General features: G+C 39.7%; 1 protein-coding gene and 1 long non-coding RNA gene across 2 annotated transcripts in view; one reads left to right on the plus strand and one right to left on the minus strand.

Annotated features, from left to right (window-relative positions):
- Positions 1-381: 381 nt before the first annotated feature.
- clpb (caseinolytic mitochondrial matrix peptidase chaperone subunit B) overlaps positions 382-22935 on the plus strand; it is a 40975-nt gene continuing 18421 nt past the window's right edge. Inside the window, exons 1-7 of the mRNA XM_053239765.1 lie at positions 382-1092; positions 2538-2589; positions 3833-3919; positions 15230-15333; positions 18530-18658; positions 21702-21799; positions 22306-22420. Coding sequence (XP_053095740.1) covers positions 582-1092; positions 2538-2589; positions 3833-3919; positions 15230-15333; positions 18530-18658; positions 21702-21799; positions 22306-22420 — 1096 coding nt within the window. The 5' untranslated portion in view covers positions 382-581. The remainder of the gene's footprint in view (positions 1093-2537; positions 2590-3832; positions 3920-15229; positions 15334-18529; positions 18659-21701; positions 21800-22305; positions 22421-22935) is intronic.
- On the minus strand, positions 18549-20380 carry LOC117599070 (uncharacterized). The gene is made up of 3 exons (XR_004579502.2): positions 20063-20380; positions 19264-19467; positions 18549-18688 (listed from the first exon to the last, which is right to left on the minus strand). It is a non-coding gene; the product is annotated as an uncharacterized LOC117599070 (long non-coding RNA).

Here is a 22935-nt window from a genome sequence, read left to right on the forward strand (position 1 = left end):
TTTTTAGTTTTCTCTTTGTTATTAAAGTTTTCTTCTGCTTTGCTTTTTTTTATTTATTTTTGTAAAGTGAAGCTGCCGTGTGTGTGTGTGTGTGTGTGTGTGTGTGTGTGTGTGTCAGTAGAGCAGGAAACGCTAGTGTGTTTATAGAGAGCTCATTGCGCCACCTGCTGGTCTCACACACACACACACACACACACACACACACACACACACACACACACTTTGAATATAAACTCGAAGGATTTATTCACATTTATACAGTGATGTTTTATTATTATTAAAATATATATAAAGATAAAGAGAGCTGTGGTGTGTTCTTGGTGAAATCCTGTCACTGTAGAAACGTCTAGAATGCGCGCGCTGACTGGCTGAGGGGTGAGTTTCCTGGTTTCCCATGATGCACTGCGTGTCAGTGACGCGATCCACACGCTGCGCTTCTCCGTGTTTGTCCGGGTCAGGACTGTCACCGTGTCTATATCATTAACCCCTCACTGATTAGCGGAGGCCTTACGCGCTCTCTACATTCACTTATCTCCCGGTAAACGCGCGGCTGTAGCTCGGTACCGTTAGTAACCCGCGAGATGTTGTTGTCCGCCGTGCCGAAGCGTTTGCTCATGCGCAGGTCACGCAGCCTGTCACCCTGTCGCGCGCTCCACACCGAGCCCGGTGGATCCTCCGCGCGCCGCCACAACCTGCACGAACCTGAAACGCCAGTGAGGAGCAATCCGGTGATTTTCGCGTCTCGCGCGTCCAGGAAGTGTACGCTACTGAGGGAGCGCGAGGAAGCGTGTAGCAGCAATGGTAACCTTCACGCACAGTACATGCAGCTGGCCAGCAGGTGGCGCACGAGCCTGGAGAGTCGTAGGGGCTCGTGGGCGGCGCTGGTCAGTGCAGGACATACCGGGACTTACTGGGAGGAGACGGGGGGGCAGAGCACCGGGGGGCAGAGCACCGGGGGGCAGAGCACCGGGGGGCAGAGCACCGGGGGGCAGAGCACCGGGGCCGCGGGGTGGAGAGGAGCAGCTTCAGCAGGAGTACTGTCCACCGCTGCCCTGGCCTTCTGCTTCAACAGAGACAACCACAACAACCCTGGTAAATACAGAAACAATCACAATAAGCACATATATTTCATCATCATCATCATCATTCATACATCTTCAGTTCGGTTTTATTTCTGCAGCACTTTTAACAGTGAACATCGTCAAAAAGCAGCTTTACAGAAATCCGGCTGTAGCTTTAGATCCCTAACCGCTTTATCCTGGTAAGGGTGACGGGGAATCTGGACTCTATCCCAGGAATACTGGGCTGAAGGCGGGAGAATTCGCCCTGGATGGGATTTCAAAACATCACGCACCCACCCACCCCCTCAGGAAATTTAGCATATCTGATCCACCTGCAGGTTAATGGGAGGTGGGATGAAAGCAGAGAACCTGGAGAAAGCCACACGGACACCGTGAGAACATGTGAACCTCCACACAGACAATAACCTGAGATCAGGATCAAACCCTGGACCCCGGAGGAGACTTTACTACCTGCTGTACCACCCAATCATAATAATAATAATAATAATAATAATAATAATAATAATAATTTTATTTAGCAATTTACTGTCAGTGGGATAAAAATTATGAAAATAAATGAAGAGAATTGCGCTTTGGTCCTTAATGACATGGTCATGACTGTACTTTCCCACCTCTGAAGTCTTTTCCCTTCACGGAGTGCACACTGTAGGGTCCCTCATTAGGGAGTGGAAATAAGTCACAGTCATTCAGAGTGCACTTGAACGTCACTTTCAAAGCTCGAGTGTCTTAGTGTTATATTTATTTATTTATACCATGGTTTGTCTGAATACTCAATTCTGATTGGCGGGAAGGTGCGCGTTCAAAATCCGGAATGCACAGGTAGTTCCAGTCAGTTTAATCACTGTTCTAAATGAATGCGCTGCCTATAAACAACTGTAACCATAGTAACATGCAGTTACAGTTGCATACAGTAGTAAAACACATACAGTATTGCATACAGTAGTAAAACACATACAGTATTGCATACAGTAGTTACACATAGCTTTGTTATTAGTAGATGCGCGGCACACTAATTTACGCACGCACAATCTCTCTCTCTCTCTCTCTCTCTCTCTCTCTGTTTCTCTAATAACTATTCATTATATAGATCTTATGGCCCATATATAAAATCACTAATGAAAATTAACTTTTATTTTTATCCTTTCAATCAAATTTTGCATTGCAAACAGTTTTAGCTTTTCAATGTTGGGAAGTGACCATGGTATAAGCGGGATAATCCTCAGTTAGGTTTTAATGCACTCCACGGAGGCACGGTTCTTTGCCTGCACATCATGCATTAAAATTGTGTAATGCACACCTAGCTGTGGATTATCCCATACTTATACACATTGTTGTTGTAGGTTTGACTCGCTGTGCAGTGTATGAACAGAATCAGGCCTCGATTTGAGACATGCCCTGTAATAATGCTGATTATGATGGGAAATGAGTGTCACATGATTCTTCTTGTCTTCGCAGGTGAAGCTCTTCTGGATGCAGCCAGATCCAACAACGCAGAGGAGGTGAAAAGGTAAGCGAGTCACCTGAAACACTAAGCAATGATTCTACAGATATTAGCTCAGAAATGAACATTCTAGCTTCACTCAGAGACAAACACACAGAAAAATATGCTGCAAGAATGAAAAAAGGCATGACTTATTATTTCTGCCTATTAAGGCATCATAACACTTTGGAGAATAAAATAAACTGACAGCTAGCATACGTTTAGCATTAATTTATGTGAGTTCATGTGAGGTAGACTGAGTTTAAAAGTTGGTCTGTGTTATAATGAAAAAACAAGCCTTCAAGGGTGCCGGAGACATGGTTTAATTCAGGAAATTTAGGAAAGATAGACAAACACTGGAGATTAAAAATACTCTCAGACAAATGAAAAGCATCTAAAGTTTTTAATCATTTTTCATGAACGTATTACAGCCTGAAAGTGCTTGGACCCCAGAATCACTTTTAATATCTGTACAGACAGTCAGGTGTGTGTGTGTGTGTGTGTGTGTGTGTGTGTGTTTGTGTGTGTAGTGCAGTGACCAAATCTGTCCACTAGAGGGTAGAAGTGTTACGGAAACTGGGGGTGGGGGTGGGGATGTGGGGTTGGGGGCATGTCACCATATGAGAATGTTATGTATACACACACACACACAGGGACAATGAGCTGAAACACAAACATGCCAAATTTGGTCTGTGGCCTCACATTCTTAGAAACGTGTGTGTGTGTGAAGCATGACACTATAGTGAACCATCTGTTACATGTGTGTGGTTTTTAATCCGAACACGCATTTAGCATTTGCTTTTGTGTAGAATGTTATATTTTATTCTATTTATTATAGTTCTTTATTAATATTTTGTACATTTATAATAAGAATACACACACACAGCTGCCACGCATACCCAAGTTAAGAGATGGCCAGGTGAGGCATAGTGTTAAACAGTAAAATGTATTACACCAGAGAGAGAGAGAGAGAGAGAGAGGGATGTTTTTGTGTGTGTTACACAATGTTTTAAGATAGCCCAGGGACAGATGTACAGATGGTTTCACAATGTATGCGTGTGTGTAAAAGGACAGCAGATGTGTTAAGTTAGAGTCCGACACTAACACAGGAGGTTGTGTTTACAGTAAACACGTTTGTCTCTCTCTCTTTTACACACACACACACACACACATCTCCAGACAGACGGCAGCAGGACAGTGTCTCTTTTTCTTTCTGTTACTTAGAGCTCACCTTTCCCCCCTCACCTGTCTGTCTCTGTCTGTCTCTCAGGTTGCTGGCAGATGGAGTTGATCCAAACACTCGTCACCATCTTGGCTGGACCGCGCTCATGGTCGCCTCCATGAACAGACAGCACAAGTAAGTGTGTGTGTTTGTGTTTGTGTGTGTTTCTGACCTACACATATTTGTACATTTAAAAGACACAAAATGACAAAGCACAGGATTTTTACACGAATCTGCTGAAGTGTGAAATTTAATGACACTTATTTTATTTTGATTTAAATTTGGAAATTCCAGAAATGTTTTTGATAAAATGCATCTGGATAAAAGTTAAAATCCAAAACACAAATCACAACTCAGGTTTTTGCTTTTTTTTTTCTAGATACAATTAATGATGTTTATGTATCCCCAGAAAATTGAATGTAGAAATTGTGGAACATTTATTAAAAAAAAAAAAAAGGCATTCTGGAAACAAAATCTAAAAGATCTGAAATTTATTTTCAGAAGTACAAGGCCAGAATCCTGAAAAAAATTGAGTTTACTCACATTTTTGCTTGAATTGAGGACGATAATTAATTATTAGTTTAAATATCAATATTATAATGGCTTCAGGTTCAATTTAAGCTATTTTAAATAGTTTAAATAACAAGAAACAAGAACAATTTTGAGCTTGTTTTTATTTAGTTTGTTTTATTGTGGAATTCAGTTTTCACAGAATCCTGTACACAGATTTTCACAAAAATCACATAAATACATAATTAAGTAACATTTTCATGTTTTATTATGAGTTTTTCATCTTCTACATGTTAATTATTTGTTAATAATAATTATGTGTACGTCAACAATCAGATTGTAAAACACTTTGTAGTGCAGGAAATCTGTAACTATAAAATAAATCTGTACAATATAAAATATAAGTGCACAATATATTTATTTTATGAGCATACTTCACATGTTCGAATATTATGCTCATTATTTAAATATTTAAATCTGTGCAATAATATTAGGGTTATTTATTTGAGTAATTTTTCCTGAACTGTTCACTTTATTTATAATGAAAATTGTTAATAAGAGCTGATTGTTTATCAGACCTATTTTTGACTTATTGAGGTTTCAATAAAGGTAATAAGTCACTAATAAATGCAATAACTTTGATAATGGTGTGTTGTGATTTCCACTGCTATAACTAAACCATGACCCTCAAACCGTATAATTTTCTTTTATAATAATATAACAACATCACGGTAATGTGATTTGATGATAAATGTGAAAATTGTTACTGTAGAGTTCCCTTTTTATGTCATTCTTTTAAGAATCAGGAAAATCTGAAAGATTCAGTGCAGAATCTGAGTTTAATCTGAGAGTGTTTTTACATCATCAGATACAGCAACCAATTAGGTTCCAGTTACTATTTTTCACACATCTGTTTTCATGATCATGAGAGATTTTAGCAGTGGTATGTTGTTACATAGCTGTTAAAAAAAAAAAAAAAAAAGCCGGAGTTTATGTTAAAAAGCATCATGCAACGAAAAGCGCACACACACACACACACACAGTACTTAGTGCCTAGAAATGAAATTAATGTGTACTCTTTACGTTTGTTTGCGCTTTGTTACATTTGTTAGTGCCGAGTTTCAGTTTAGCAGGAATTTAATTTTTATCTTAATAGTATTACATTTAGTATAATAATGATAATCATGTATTTTTTTTTTAATTTGAGGGAAATAGAATGTAATCTGTACAGTTCAGCTTTAACGCGTTACACTTCATTATATTGATTACTGAAATTAATGTTTGTGTTAGTTATTTTATGAAATTCTTTTACGTTGGTTGTTTGTACAGTGATGTTAGTGTAAAAGCTTTGATTCAAATACACGATATTCATTTTTACTCTTCTGACCATTTTTTTTAAATTCCAATTTCGTTCTGTTCTATTGGATATTTGTGTAAAATCAGATCTATATTTTATAATGGAGAGTATGAACATGTAGCTTTTTAAGAACATGTGGCTTTTTTTTTTTTTTTTTTTTTTTTATAAACAATATGCCACAAAAATGTTTGTGTAAATCCCTTCATGTTTCAGTAATGGTGCTGACTAATTCATTAACCTTCACATCCTATTTACACTGAACTTTAGCATTAGCATGTACGTCAGTGTGATGGTGTCCTGAGATGAGGAAATGTGAAGTTAACATCATGCTATACGTGGACGGATGATGGTGGTGTACATGCAGTGTGATATAAAAATCACAGGACAGAAACAGTTTTATACCATTTTTGAAGCACAATCATTAATCAGAGAATCTGAGTGCAACGTGTCCAACTTGCACACATTTTGGTCCGAAAACCAATTAGATCTTCAGCCATGACTGTTGTTTTAATATTTTTCCATGTCCTGTTATAAATGGAATATGGAGCGTGCGGTATCCTTAAGCTGTTCCCTTACCCACAATGCCGAGTGAGAAATCACGGCTTTCTGAGAGCCACGATGTCCCTCCTTACTAAATTCAATTAAAGCTTCACAAACACACCCACAGCCAGAGGAAAAAGTGTGTGTGTGTGTGTGTGTGTGTATGTGGAGGGGGGTGTCCGAATCCAATTTCGAGAATCGCACTCTGTGAGGTCGCGCCCTCGCTTTTGAGCCGAAGTGAAACAGATGCCATAGCGAGTGAGCAAACAGAGCCAAGAGCTGAAAGGTTAAAAAGCTGAAGTCTGTGCTGCTGTTACACTTTACTGACTGTTTAATCATTATTTGCTGATTATTTAACAAACACTTATTTACAGCGGACACACATTTTCTGTTATTCTATCTCAATATCCAGTTTCATTCTTTTTTGGGAAATGTTGAGAAGCTTTAAATTTTATTTAAATAATAAAAATAGTTTAATTGTACTTTAACACTGATACCAACTCGGATTACTTTTATCCTATAGGGTTATTTTCCTCAGGAGTAAGTTTTTGTACATTTGTAAAACTGTAACTAGTTAACGTTCAGTACAGATTGTATCATATATCATTGACGTTTATTACTTTCACACTGCATCATTTTTGCTGAAACATCTCAATGTTGTAACATTGTAAGGGGACAGGGTCAAGCATAAACTCCTCTGTCCTGAAGATGTCAGAAAACTTAAAGGTACAGCTTTATCTCTGACTGTCCCAAAACGCTGACACTGGAGACTCCTCCCATAAATGTTATGTAAATGTCTCCTTACAGAAAACTTCACCACGTCAACTATTAGAATGTTTTTCAATCTGTTTATGTGGAGCGTCCACTGTACAAGTCGCTGTGATTGAGCTGTTACTATAGAAACAATAAAGTATTAGAACAAGTGCATTAATATAAACCTGTGTACTGTCAGAGCTGCTTTTATAGAAAATTAATCAACACCATCTAACCAAATGCAATCCAGAATTCAACAGCAGTGCTGTAGTATAAGTAGTAATATGTTGTTTAAATTGTGTGTATTTGTAATAAGCACCATTTCCTGTGGATATATTTTAAATATTTCTGGAATATTTTTGGAACAATTTGAATACGCTGTATTATATTTACGAAGCTGAAAGTCAGTGTATATCTGTTTGCTTAGTTGTCGTCTGTTTATAGACATTATTCTGAAATCATATTGAAGGTCTCACTATCCATTTATTCCTGATCCACAAATCAGATTGATTATGTCCTGTGTTAGCTGCTTACCTAGAAGTCTCCAACTCCATTTTATAAAAATTTCAGAAGCTTGACCAATGTCGCAGCACTAACTGAGTGTGGGCGGGGCTTAACATCAGTCCACTAAAGTGGTATAGTCTCAGCCGATCTCCAACATCCTGAAGCCTCAACACTTCTGTGTGTGCGTGTGTGTGTGCGCATGTGTCTGTGTGTGTCTCTGTGAATTATAGCTTGGGGTGTGTGTATGTTAAGTGCGTGTTCAGACAAATGCCTTTGCGTAAATATTTATGACGAAAAATAATAGATGCCTGTTTATCATTATGAGTAAACATGTTTGTCTCTCTCTCTTTTACACACACACACACACACACACACCAGTGTGAGTAGATTAATGACGAAAAACTTCTCACCCACTGCACACTGCTCCCGGGTGTGTGTGTGTGTGTGTTTATACACAGCACCAGTTATGAGTGGTATAAGTCACGGTTGCCACAGCAGTGTCTCTGTCTTTCTGTCACTCAGACCCCCTGTGCCCAATCAGAGCTGCGGGGTGAGACAGAGACACACAGAGATAGAGTGAGAGAGAGAGAGAGAGAGAGAGAGAGACCACCCTCTCTCTCAGTGTATTTCTGTCTGTCTCTCTCTCTCTCTCTCTCTCTCTGTCTCTTTCTCTTTCGTTCTGTCTCACCCTTGTGATCAGGTTCTTGTCCTGGTCCGTTCCTTCTGTTTCCTTTTTGTTCTGTTTAGTTTTTAAGGTTTTTTTCTCATGTCACATCAATAAATTATGAATGAATGAGTGGATGAATGAGTGGATGAATGAGTGGATGAATGAGTGGATGAATGAGTGGATGAATGAGTGGGTGAATGAGTGGGTGGATGAATGAATGGGAGGATGGATGAATCATCACTTCACCCACTGAGGAATGAGAAGAACAGAGTCATAAAAACAGATTACACTGTAGTTATCTTCCTCTCAGCACTGAAAGATGTGTGTTTCATCTTTGGAATGTGTGTGTGTGTGTGTGTGTGTGTGTGTGTGTGTGCGCGCGCATGTGTGCTTCACCTCTGGAGTATGTGTGTTTGTGTTAGATGTGATAAGAATGTGTTGGGATGTAGACTGTTTTTTTTTTTTTAAACTGCTTTTAACTCACATCTTCACCAACTGCAACAGAAGCTTTAGAAAGAGTTTTGACAGCAGTTTAGAGAATGATTTGTAGATGAACAGTGTAATGAGCTGTGGAATAATTTACACTGATCATCCGGTTCAAAATTTTACGCCCCCCTGGCTCTTAATGTATCGCGTTGCCTTCTTGAGAATCAGTGAATGTTTGCATATTTTGTAATAGTTGTGTTTGAGTCCCTCAGTTGTCCTAAATTTGAAGAGATGAATCTCAAAATCATATAGCCACGGTTGGAAATGGGTCAAATATGCAAAAGATGCTGGAAAAACAATTAATGTCCAGTACCTGGAGGATTTTTCTGAAGAAGGGTGGGGCTCATGAGCAACCATCACAAAATATAAAAACAGTCGCGGATCATCCAGGTAACAACACACAGTATTAAGAATCAAGCGTATGTAAACTTTTGAACTGGTTCTTGTGTGTAAATTCAGTCTCGTGGACTATATGTAAACATCTGCTATGTGAAATAGTTTATTCAGGGCAGTACTAAATAAAAAACAAAATGCAATTTTTATGATCCCTCTTGGGTTTTTTTTGTTTTGTTTTGTTTTTGTTTTTAATTAACATTTTGCAAATTCTACAAGTTATATATGAACTTATGGCCCTAACTATAAATATACCACTGTAATGTAGGACTAAACACAGCTGATTTGTTGATTTAATCATTATTTTTAGGTTACTTGAAATCTTGTTCCTGTGATCCTGTACAGAAATGTTTTTAATTCTGCTGATTTCACCTTTAAAATGTTCTTTAAGAAAAATTGGAGCCTTTAAATCTGAGCAGAAAGATTTCAGCATTCCAGTAACCACAAAAGGAGAGAGAGACAGACAGCCAGATCAAGGTCTAAGCAGTAACACTGAACAATGTGACTGCTGCATTCAGTGGGATGTTTAAAGAGCAGCGTTTGGTCAGAAAGCGACATGTGTTTGCGTAGCTTTGATGTGTGTGTGGACTCTTAACCCACGCTCTCCCTCCACCCTGAGGGTTTGTCCTTTCACGTGGACAATAAGCAGCGATGGACTGGAACCTTGTTGGCCATTTCGCTGAGGCCTTTCACATACGGAGAGAAAGGAAAACACAAGCACTAAAGCTTTTTTCCTTCTAGAAAGAGAGAAAAGGAGGTGGAGTGGGGAATCTAGAGACTGGGATTATACATCTTTTAGCAAGGAGAGGGGGTGAGTCAATGTGAAAAGTTGGGGGATTATATTGGAATTGGTGGGAACAGGGCATCTACTGCTACTGAGGGGAATGGGAAGAGTTAGAGACTGAAACTTACAGCAAGCATCTGTACCTCAACACTGAATTTTCTTTTATCATTAAAATTGTTTAACACTGAATCATGATTTATGAATGATGGCTTAAAATTATTTTTGAAAACTACATAAATTATAACTAATTATAACCTCAGCAGGAATCACAGTTTATTCACTTTATTCATTTGCCACTTTTATCCGCAACTTTCATTCATTGCGTACACACACACCTTCCTCACACCACCTGTCCAGTGTGTGTATGGTACTGGACAGCTGGACACCTCTGTGTGTAACAATGGAGGAAAGAAGCAGCACCTCTGATGACTGTTTTGTAAACACCAGACAGATCGTCATTATGACAGAGAGCAGGTGTGAGGGGAATGGGGTTTCAGACAACACAGAAAAATGAAGATGTTAAAATGCTGATTTTATATTTATTTTATTATTTTATATTTCCAAAAGCCACATCTCCATAATCTACACTGTTCCTAGTTGTACCTCACTGTTTCATTGTTCCTCAAGGAACCTCATTGTCTCACTGTTCCTCACTGTACCTCACTGTCTCCCTGTTCCTCACTCTTCCTCACTTTACCTCACTTTCTCACTGCTCCTCAGTGTCTCAGTGTTCAATGTTCCCCACTGGCTCACTGTTTCTCACTTTCTCGCTGTTCCTCAATGCCTCACTGTACCTCACTTTCTCACTGTTCCTCACTGTACCTCACTGTCTCGTCGTTCCTCACTGTACCTCACTGTCTTGTTATTCCTCACTATCTTGTTGTTCCTCAATGTACCTCACTGTCTCCCTCTTCCTCACTGTTCCTCACTGTTCCTCACTTTACCTCACTTTCTCACTGTTCCTTATTGTTCCTCAGTGTCTCATTGTTCCTCAGTGTCTCACTGTTCCTCACTGTACCTCACTGTCTCAGTGTTCCTCACTGTACCTCAGTGTCTCAGTGTTCCTCACTGTACCTCAGTGTTCCTCACTGTCTCGCTGTTCCTCGCTGTTCCTCACTGTCTCACTGTCTCACTGTTCCTCATTGTTCCTTACTGCCTCACTGTTCCTCATTGTTCCTTACTGCCTCACTGTTCCTCACTGTACCTCACTGAGTCACTGTTTCTCACTGTGTCACTGATCTTCACTCTCTCATTGTTTCACTGTTTCTTACTGAATCACTGTATTTCACTGTTATCTCCTAAGTGGATAAATTACTAGCAAGTTTTTTTATGTATGTTCCTTTTACCTCCTCACTACTCGCCAGATTCTCTCTTTCCCACACAAACTTGTGTTTGAGTTTAAGCTTGTCAGGGTCCGGGTGACTTTTGACCCCGGTCTTACACATACAGTGACAAAAGGAGGCTCTGCAAAACATAACCTCTCTTTTATAGTCAGACAGCAAATCTCTTCTCTTTACAAAAAGCATCACCCTTAAATGTGAGGAGTTCTGAGTGGAACCCCCAGTCCCTGGTTTGCCAGTATTTATGTTTACTAATTATGTTTACTAATTCTTTAAAAAGGTTTGAATTGCTCTACACTATTAAATGTGAATTTCTTCTTTAATCTTTATGTGTGAAAATCATGTAGGTTTTTTTTTTTATTATTAAATCTCTGCTGCTTGTAACTTTGACCGTGTAATTTGTTGTCCATGCTCCTTCATCATGTTTTCAGGTGCAACATCTTTTTCTGAATTCTAAATTTAATAATGACTCCATATTTTGTTCCTCCTTATCTCAAATTCTCCACAGCTTGGTCTGTCATGTTCCTTCTTGTCTGTGGCATGTTTATGGAGGACATCTGCTACCTCTGTCTTCCAACTCAGAGCCTCATTACTTTGTCAGGAATACGCTTCTTTGTCCATGTCCATGCAGATCTCAGCACTGCCTGGTTCTCACTTTGCCACTGAAGTAGTTGCATCTTTGTTATTTCAATTCTGAGAACGGTGCTGTGCTTGTTAACCAGACATCAACCTGAAGTTTTGATATAAAGGTAATAAAGATATAATGAATGCCCTGAAGACCAATCACTGATCGACTTTAAGGAACCCTGATCACTGATCTTCTTTAAGCAGCCCTGGTCACTGAGCTTCTTTAAGCAGCCCTGGTCACTGAGCTTCTTTAAACAGCCCTGGTCACTGAGCTTCTTTAAACAGTCCTGGTCACTGAGCTTCAAGAGAAAATAAACCCTGTTTATTCAATTTCTACTTAATTATAATCCTTCATTTAATCTGCAATTTGTAAAGAAAAATTACAATTACTAGTATATAATGAGATCATAAACATGAATATTATTCATGAAGTTTTAGAAAAAAAAAAAAAGAAAAGAAAAATAACAAGGCTTCATACTGTTCATACTTGCAAAGTGTGTGTGTGTGTGTGTGTGTGTGCGCGAGCGCGCACATGCAGGCACGTCTAGACTCTCAGTTAAGTGCGCATTGACAATGACATTGACTGGCTAAACATAACGTGTCGGAAGTCAGGTACCTGAAGCTCAAAGCTGTCTCTCAGGGTTAAATGTTTGTTTTGACTCTTTTGGTGCGTGTTATTTTGTTGAATTTTCCGGAAGAGCGACGCATATGTTGGCTCCAGAAGAGCAATGGAGCATGGGAAGTGTGTACCAACATGGACAGGCAAGACGGACATCACCACGGCAACAGGGGAGCCACCCTTGTTTGGCGTGTTGTGAACTATTTCTGTGATAATGTCGTATGAGTTAAGATGAAAAAAGAGACAGAGTTTTATAGAGACAGCTCAGATACTTTGGTAATTATGATCTTAGTTGACTTTGTACTATACAGCACCTCAACATAGTACACCTCCTACTGTAACTATGGTAACCTATGGTGGTGTGCTGTTCTGACATTTTGGATGTAACTTGTGAGATTTGCTTCTGAATTTTTCATTTTATTGGGTCTCTTCAGTATCACTGGAGTTGTTGTTTGAAATTAGCGACATGCATTTTTGTCATTTCAACAATTTTACCTGGATATTGGGGTGGAGGGGGAGGGGCTGAGTCTTATGATGAGTTGATCGTGTTAGTATGTTTGATAAAATCTCCAGGGGCTCAAGAGTGGTTCAAGGTTTAAGTGTTCACTTTAAACTCAGAAATTAGCGATGATATGGAGAAAGATGACTACCTCCCTTCCTTCTTAGTTGGAGCTTCTCTTCACATTTCCCTGAGTTCACATCAGCTGTGAGAAGTGTCCAGAAGTGAGCTGAGGTGGAGCAACCATTAGTGATATGAAGTGGGTGGGGCAATGACAGTGGATATAAAAAGTCTATACACCCCTGTTAAAATGGCAGGTTTCTGTGATGTAAAAAATGAAACTAAGATAAATCATTTCGGAAATTTTTCCACCCTCGATGTGAAATTACAGCATATAAAAATTAAGTGAAAAACAACCAGAAACATTTTAGGGAAAAATAGGAAAAATAAAAAAGTGTATAAAAGTCTGCACACCCTTTTATAACTGGGCATGTGGCTGTGTTCAGAATGAACCAATCACATCCAATCTCATGTTCAAAAGTAATTTTCTTACAGCTATCATCAATGAAAGTATTCTGATTAACCCCAAATTAAGATCAGCTGTTTCTGTAGGATTTTCTTGTTTTCATCTGACTGCTGAAACCATGGTCCGCAAAGAGCTTACAAAGCCTGTGCAGTATCTAACTATTGAAAGATATTGATCAGGAGAGGGGTATTAACAACATTAGATATACCATGGAACACTGTGAAGGCCATCAAGACAAAAACTTACCAGGGAGGCTACCAAGAGACCTATGGCAACATTAAAGCAGCTGCAGGAATACCTGGCAATTAATGATTACTCTCCTGTGTGCAGGAGATGCCCTTATAGAATGTTTTTGCAAGAAAGAGTGAGAAAATATTGCCAAGTCAAGATGTGCCATGCTGATAGACTCTTACCCAAACAGACTGGTGTAATAAAATCAAAAGATGCTGCAACAAAGTATTAGTTTAGGGGTATGCGCACTTAGGGAACTAGGTTATTGTACGTTTTTTATTTTTCCTATTTTTCCCTACACTGTTTGTGATTTGACTTAATTTTATATGTTGTAATTTCATATTGAGGGTGGAAAAAGTTCTGACATGATTTATCTTGTTTTCATTTTTTATCACAAAAATGTGCCATTATTACAGGGGTGTTAAGACTTTTTATATCCACTGCAATGTGAAAACTGAGACCAGTGGCAGTGAGGAACAGGTGGTACAGTATTATAGCAGGAATACATTTGATTTACAATTAAAATAGGTGAGACGTGTAAATTTTATCGGGTCAAGGTCTGATTTGTGCTTTTGTTTACATTCTGTAGCTAGCCATGTAGTGTGTGGGTATACACTATACGGCCAAAACTGTGTGGACCCCTGACCATCACACCCATATGTGGTTCCTCCCCACACTGTTACCACAAATTTTGAAGCAGACAATTGTATAGAATGTCTTTATATGCTGTAGCATTACTATTTCCCTTCACTGGAACTAAGAGGCCCAAACGTGTTCCAGCATGACAATGCTCCTGTGCACAAAGTGAGCTCAAGCTGAACTCAAGAACTCAAGCTACACAGAGCCCTGACCTCGACCCCATTGTACATCTTTGGGATGAACTGAAACCCCGACTGCACCCCAGACCTCCTCACCCAACATCAGTACCTGACCTCATTTGTGGTCAGGCTGAATGAACACAAATCCCCACAGCCATGCTCCAAAATCTAGTGGAAAGCCTTCCCAGAAGAGTGGAGCTTATTATAACAGCAAAGAGGAAATAAATCTGGAATGGACTGTTCCACAAGCACATATGGGTGTGACGGTCAGGGGTACACAAACTTTTGTCCATATAGTGTATATCACTACCAGTGAACCCATGGGAACCAGCCTAGAGCAATAAAGCGACATGAGAGGAGAAATGGCTGCCAGTGTATACGCAGCATTAGCCTTCATTCTTCTCGTGTGGTAGCTAGCAATACGGTCTAGAACACGGAGCTCAGTCTCTCACTCTGACATGATCGTGTCATCATGCACTCTCAGTAGCCCCCAATGTGGCTGTAACCAATCAGATTACCCCTCTGTGTTCAGAAAGATTTGGTGCTGGGCTTGAATCGATGTAAAATGAATCAATTGCATTCACATTCATTTGCACATTTCTTGTGCTGTTTTGATTGATCAGAGCTCCCACGGTTATCATTAATCACAGCCCACCACGAGTCACCATTTCTCAGGAAACATATTCAGGCATGTAGCTACAGGACAATCAGCACCTCAACTATGTTTAAAAGTATAATGTATTTAAAATAGTGTCATGAGATGACAATAAATCTGTCTCTCTCTCTCTCAGTTTGGTGAAGGTTCTGTTGGAGTCCGGTGCTGATCCGAACCTCGGAGACGACTTCAGCAATGTTTATGGAACCGCACGGGATAAAGGCATACACTCACTGGAGGGTAAGACATTGAGTGTGTGATTATACACCAACACTGTATTGAAATGTATTGTATGAATGCTGTTACACACTGGAACCTTATCTTGTTACAATGTGGTTTAACTCATCGATTAAAGGTTCATATTTCGTACCTTTAGTGTGTGTAGTTTACCTTTAAGCCATCACGCAAAAAAAACCATGAAAGATTTTTAAAGACACTGTATTCATGTTTCTAGGTGAAAATGCATAATGTAAATAAAAAATACCATTTTGTTAATAGTGACAAGGAAAGGTACAGTTCAGTCATATCTGAGTGTAAAGTTAATTATGTTTACATTTTTCCAACTAAAAAAATTCTCATGTGAATGTTTAAAATGCCATGTACTAATTTTAGTCCACTGAAACACAACAATTTCCTGAACCTTTTCACTAAGCGACTAAATGTCATTTCTAAAAAATTTTTGATTATATTTATTATATAGAGAAATTAATTTAAAAGTAATATTAAATGTAAATAGTTTATTTCCAACAGGCTCTTGTTCTGAGTGGTTCTGTTGGTTCTGTGCACTATATAGGGTTCTACAATGCCAATATGTTGTACACTATGTAGTGAGCATATATAGTGAACATGAAGTCTGTTTGGGATTCGCTCTAACTTTGTGTTGGATTTTTTTGTAGATTGTTTATGTAAAATCAATGATAAGAACATGTTTCTGTGAGTATAAACCAATCAAATAAAAACAAATCAAAAACATTAATGTTTATTATAAAACAATGATTTTTGCCTGCTTGTACAGCGAGTGAATTTTCACCTCCTGTGGTTGATTGTGTTCTATCATTAACACTGTTTACTCATTAACACAGCATCATGACAAGTTGACTCATTAACACAGTCATGTACTTAAACATGTTAGGTAATTAAAATTGTAGTAATATTTATAAGTAAATGAACAGCCAGATGTTCTGTCATTCATCAGCATCACAGCTTCTCAATCATCTTTCCCACTGAGCCAAGAAACTTCCTTTAAAATAATAAAATAAAAGTGAGTTATTCTTCTCTACCCTCCCTCTGTGTGTGTGTGTGTGTGTGTGTGTGTGTGTGTGTGTGTGTTATTACAAATATCAATTCACTCACGGGCAGCGTTATTAAGGCCATCCAAAACGCACTCACACACTTATTTGCATATATGTAATCGTCTCATGTTTATTTTTTATTTTTTTTATTTTTCATAAAAAAGCGCCACGCGCACACACACACACACACAGTAGGAGACATATTTATATATGATATGTATATTACACACATTTGTATTGTTGGCAGTTTTTTGGGCCGTCTGGGAGGCCGCCATCCCAGATGCACTATGATGGATGGGCAAGCAAGGAGTGTGTGTGTGTGTGTATGTGTGTGAGTGATTCGGTGAAGACTCTTGCGACTGCCGTGTGTGTGTGCACGTGTGATGGATGGCGTGCTCCTCTCTCCATGACGCTTTATTGAGTTAGCCGTGATTATCCGGCTCTCAGACATTAGTTACCAATGACGACCGGCCTGACAGGGCGAGAGAGAGAGAGAGAGAGCAGGGGGAGAGTGAAGGACAGGAAGTGTGTGTGTGTGTGTGTGTGTGTGTGTGTGTGTGTGTGAATACCTAATAAACAGCTTCACACTGTTAGCTCTGTTTATCAGCTCACACATATTTAAAATTGTATGTGTTTGTTGTTTTATGGATTTTAATGCTCGGAGGTTTTATATTTCTCCTCCTGGTGCTCGATGAACTTCCTCCTTTATTCACTCACTCCATCTCTTTGTTCTCTGTTTCTTAGCCCCAGGTTCTATCTCTGGTTCCACATCTCTCTCTGTGTCTCTGTCTGTCTGTCTCTCTCTTTCTCTCTCTCTGTCTCTCTCTCTCTATATATATATATATATATATATACGTGTGTGTGTGTGTGTGTGTGTGTGTGTGTGTGTGTGTGTGTATATATATATATATATATATACACATACACACACAGTACTGTGCAACAGTCTTAGGCACCCTATTTTTTTTTAGAACTTTGTTATAGATTTTTATTTTATGACTTCTACATTATTGATTCAGTACAAAAAAATTTTAGATTTCCAAACATTAGTTTTCCAGCACAAAATTAAATGTTACAGAAAAATGTTTGTCAGTAAAGAAAGCAGCAGATTACATTAAGAGACACTTTTCAGACAAAAAAGCATAATGAAGGCTGCTGGGTTTTGCTGCAAGAATAAGAAGCAAGTGTGACAGTCAAAGTCTCCAGAAGAACTGTGGCTGGTTCTGCAAGATGCTCAGTAACACTTACAGCTCATTTCCTTATAAAACTGCACAAATTGTACCTGAGACAGGATCGTTCTGATACTGATACTGATACATTGGGTATAGGTCTGACACTGTACTCATTTACTTGTACTGATACCAGGTGACATTACGAGACATGAAGTAACAGCAGACTGGATGTATTTATTGATTAACGCAAATCAGACTGCTAACTGTGAAACTGTTAAGGGGAGGAACTGCAACACCTTCCTACAATATAAGCAACCTGATAAACCATCTTAATGGTGTTTAAACAGTGTAGAGAGCATGAGAACAGCCGATCTGAGAGCACAGAGCAGTATCAGCGAGTGTAGGAATTAAAAGTTAGCACAAGGTGCCGTAAATTGCAGTCACACAAAGTATTCACGAGACAGAGAGAGACAGAGAAACTGTCACACTGAGAGAGAGCCTTTCACTTCTGCGAGCACTGAGCACTGAGACACACCCACTTCAGGTCTACTCGTGAGTCGAGGTGAAATTCATGGCACCTTGTGTTCATGTTTAATGACCACACTCTCTGTTACTGCTCTGTACTCTCAGGTCGGCCATCCTCACACTCTCTATTAAAAAACACTGTGCCGACCAAGGCCATAACATCTGAAACATAAACCTCAGCACAAGGAGTTCATCACAATCAGCACATGAAAATAACCAACATAAACAGAGCAAAATAAATGTCCCTGATTTATTAACACTCTGTAGGTTACTCATCCCTGTATCAGTATTGATCAGTATCCAAAAAAAAAACACCTATTCATATTCAGTCTAGAAATAGTATCAACTCATCAAAATATCAATAACAGCACGAATACTAATAATTACAAGCCTAATACAGTACTAATAAATCATTAATATTTCTCTCTCTGTCTATCTCACATTCAGTGCTGGTGATGAGGGAGGATGAGTTCAGTAATCGTCTCAGCACTCGGGCCAGTTTCCGTGGTTGCACATCGCTTCATTACGCTGTACTCGCTGATGACCTCCGCACTGTGCGCATGCTCCTTGATGCAGGTGAGGTCAAAGGTCAAGTCACACCTGGCCCTACCATACAGTACCATACACACACACTCATTAACCAGTAGATACAGTACACATACATCTTTAACCAGTAGATGATGGCTCCTTTAATAAGTGACCCCTGTCGCCTGAGGCAGTTAGGCTCAAGTTGACTTTTAACCCCTGGAAGAGAAGAGCCACGGTTCAGCTGACATGCTCCAGAGGGTGTCAGGAAGTGAGCGTGTGAGTGAGTGAGTGTGTGTGTGTGAGAGTGAGTGAGTGTGTGTGTGTGTGTGTGTGTGTGTGTGTCTGCGACTGCGTGGCTGTTTTATGTCCTGGGTGCTGTAATCAGGTTGGATGTCTCAGTAAAGATAGCAGCACTGTGCTGTTTTTATTTTATTGTCTCTGTACAAATATACAAAGTATGAAATATGAAAAGTGATGTGAAATGAAAAATTGCGTGTGGTCAGACGGACACTCTGCGTGTCAGTCTCAAAATCTCTCCAGAAATGAAATGGTTCTCCTCAGACATTTAATGCATCTCCAAATAAAATGGAGAACTTTACATAAATATTTTTTATATCAAAAACAATCAGATTAGTGATTAAAAAGTCCATTACCCAGAGGCCTCGGCAGCAGGAGGCCACGCCCTGGCAGACAGAGCAGCGTCAGATGTCAGGAACCATCGATCAGAACGATGACATCATCACCACGAGATGACTCCAGTAAAGTGCACAGCAGAGAGAATGGAAGTAAATTCTTATTTTCCTGTGGAACTGCAGTGTGTCTGATACACAGCGTTTACCCAGCAGCACCGGGTTGCACTGGAAATACAAAGAACACACACACATTTTATATAGAAAAAGAGAGAAGATGAGGGAGAAGATGTAAAGACATATATCATGCACTAATAACACACTTTAACAGCGTACTACAACACAGTATAGTACGTGTATACTGTCTTATAGAACATACTGTATATAGAAAGATATTTTATTCAGGCGATTTTATATATATATATATATATATATATATATATATATATATATATATATATCACCTAAGTTCCACAACATTAAATGTAACTATAAATAGGTAAAAAGTAAAATGTGTTATTCTTTGGTAAATTGCTGTGATATAAGAGGACTAAAACTGTTGCTCTTATAGGAAAATAATCAGCTTCATGTAACCCTTCATCACAACACACCATTATTGATTATTTTCCTATAACACCACTACACACACTGGGTATAACACCACCACACACACACACATCTCAGTCATGTTAAACAGACAAAATGAGGGACGCCCCTCCCCCACCCTAACACACACACACACACACACACGCACACATGTCTGGTCACTCGGCTGCCGTTTCAGATGCTTTAATAACCATAGAACATATGAGTGCTGTCATACCTGCAGACTCTGTGGTGTCTCTACGTTCATCAGACACACAAACACACAGCCCAGGTTTCGGCTGACGGCTGGTCAACACCTTATTTCCCCTATGAGTGGACAGACATTTCCTCCTCGAACCCTCCATTCATCACCGGCCTGCAGGACGCCCCCCCGGTCTCACGCTTGTACTGGCCCCGGGCTCGGCTCACTCTCGCTGGGAAAGAGACGCAGTGCTGGCCCCTGGCTTCTCCACCGCTCCAGGCCATGTGAGGTGACTAATCACCCTAACCATGACCTTTGAACCCTGACCCTCAGGCAGAAACAGGGAAGCCACCAGCTGAAAAGGGAAAGACATTTAACAGAGGCTGGTTTATCCTTATATCTGTGTGTGTGTGTGTGTGTGTGTGTATACGTGTATGTGTGCGCACGTATATCCCTCCAAGGGTTGGCTAATCATTAGTAGTGATTGTCTTTAATGCTCATGCCCAAAGGGTTCTGTGTGTGTGTGTGTGTGTGTGTGTGATATTACAGGGCTAAATGATGCTATTTATTATCTGAGACTGGTAGGAGGGAGGTGTAACAGGAGGACAGGGAAGTGTTTCTTTATTACTTTTCTCTTTTTATGTCGGCTGGCTATCGATCGGTTTTTCTCTGTTTGTGTTCAGAGTTTTATTGACGATGTTTGAGATTAACTCCGGACTTTAATCAGGACAGGAAGGAGATCTTTACTCACCACACTGGTTGTTAGTTAACGGGTGCTTCGGGTAAGTGTTTAAAGCTGATGTTAGGAGTTAGAGTTAGTTAAAGGCTGTGTGAGATTTTCAGAAGAGGTTTCAGTAAAAATTTGCCATGTTGTAGAGTGTTATGAGATGAAGTGATGCTGTGGAAGAGTTCCTGTGTAGAGTGACACAGGAAATTACATTTACACATCAAATGTGACAGAAATGAAAAGAAACAGAGCTCCAAAGTTTTCTTTATGACCTAAATAATTTGTTCGTATCTTCTAAAATCTCTACACATCTGGGTTTATTGTGTTTTAAATCCAGATGATGAGTTTTTACACATTTTGTGTATCGACACGTCTTTGCCTCGGGCAGTGCAGGTCAAACAACAGAACAAAAATCCCTGAGGACACCACGGAAACCATCGCTATGGTCACCATCACACATATACACACACAAATGTGCTGTAATGAGGGAACAATAGTGGAGCTGGTACGCCTATGTTTTAATTGAATAAGCAGTAGGGAGTCTCTCACACATACATACACACACACACACAGACCTGATGTTTTAAGTGTATGTGTGTGTGTAATAGCACGTACAAACTTCATAAACACCCACAAAAATGAGAAAATAACAAATGTGTTTAGTGTGTTTGTTCTAATGAATATGTAATTTCGTAGGTGAAGTCAATGCAAATAGATGAATAGAATCTGTGTCTGACTCTCTGTCTCTCTCTCTGTCTCTGTCTGTCTGTCTGTCTGTCTCTCTCTCTCTCAGTGTGAGCTCACTGACCCCCTGATTGTAGAATCAATCCTTTTTAGGACACACTTTTTTACCACCCATCTCTCTTATTTTTAACACAGTGACCCCTAACAGATCGACCCCTAACCCTGGTGATGACCTTTGACTTGTGTGCTGTGTGTGTGTTGCAGGTGCGAACCCCCTGCAGGTGAACGAGCTGGGACACACTCCACTGTCCTATGCTAAGGAGGGAGAGATGCGCACATTGCTGAAGGAGTGTGAGGGAAAGGTACAGTGTGGAGGGGTGGGACACCACTGCTCGCTGCTGATTGGTTAAGGCATTTTAATGACGTACTGATCAGAAGAGCTTTAACATTATAAAGTAGTTTAGTGTACTAATTACATCTTCATGTTATTCTGAGCTCTTCTTTACTGTTGTCACAGTAACCATTTCAGAAGCAGATCCCTGAGTACCGTTGGTTCCTGTCTGAGTTCAGGTTTTTGTGTTTTATCTGAGAGAGTGAGAGAGATAGAGACACAGGACTGCAGATCCTAATGCAGATTAATGAGCTAATGCATGCTAATCCTGTTAGCAACCTCATATCACTTTCACCACACACTCACACACACACACAAACACACACTCACCCACAAGCTGTCATAGGCACTAATCATAAATTATAATTAAATAGTAAACTTGTTTATTATTATTATTTATTGTAAATATGGGGATCAAGCTGTCTGTCTCTCTGTCTGTCCATCTGTCTGTCTCTCTGTCCATCTGTCTGTCTGTAGTTTATGGAAGAACAGAAGCAGAGGGAGGTGGAAGAAAGGAGGAGGTTTCCTCTGGAGCACAGACTAAAGGAGCATATTATCGGCCAGGAGGGGGCCATCACTACTGTCGCCTCAGGTAACACACACACACACACACACACACAAACACACACACACAGAGCTCAGTTTCCCATCACTTTACCTTTCTTACTCTATCACTACCCTGCCCAACCCTACCCCCCCCCCTCCTGGGCGGGGCTTTGGGGCCAGCCAGGCAGGCGGAGGCAGCTAATTGGTTAATGTAGATTAATGGGCAGGGTTTCAATGAGCACAGGTGGCAGTGTGTGTGTGTGTGTGTGTGCAGCTGCTGTTCTTCCTGGTCTTGGGTGGTTTAACTCAGTTACTGTCTCTTTCTCTGTCTCTCTCTCTCTCTCTCTCTCTCTCTCTCTCTCTGTTCAGTTCAGCAGTGCTTTATTGGTATGAATGTTATAAATCACAATGTTGCCAAAGCAAATAATGCATGTACATTAAAGTAAAAGTTATACAAATAATGTCTGCATTTATGCGTAAACATTACAAACATAAACAAAAAACATAAACAAACAACAAAAATCTGACAGGAACATATTATGTAAAGTGTATATTCAGGGT

This window comes from Pangasianodon hypophthalmus, chromosome 14, assembly GCF_027358585.1.
Source record: "Pangasianodon hypophthalmus isolate fPanHyp1 chromosome 14, fPanHyp1.pri, whole genome shotgun sequence".
Taxonomy (NCBI): Eukaryota; Metazoa; Chordata; class Actinopteri; order Siluriformes; family Pangasiidae; genus Pangasianodon; species Pangasianodon hypophthalmus.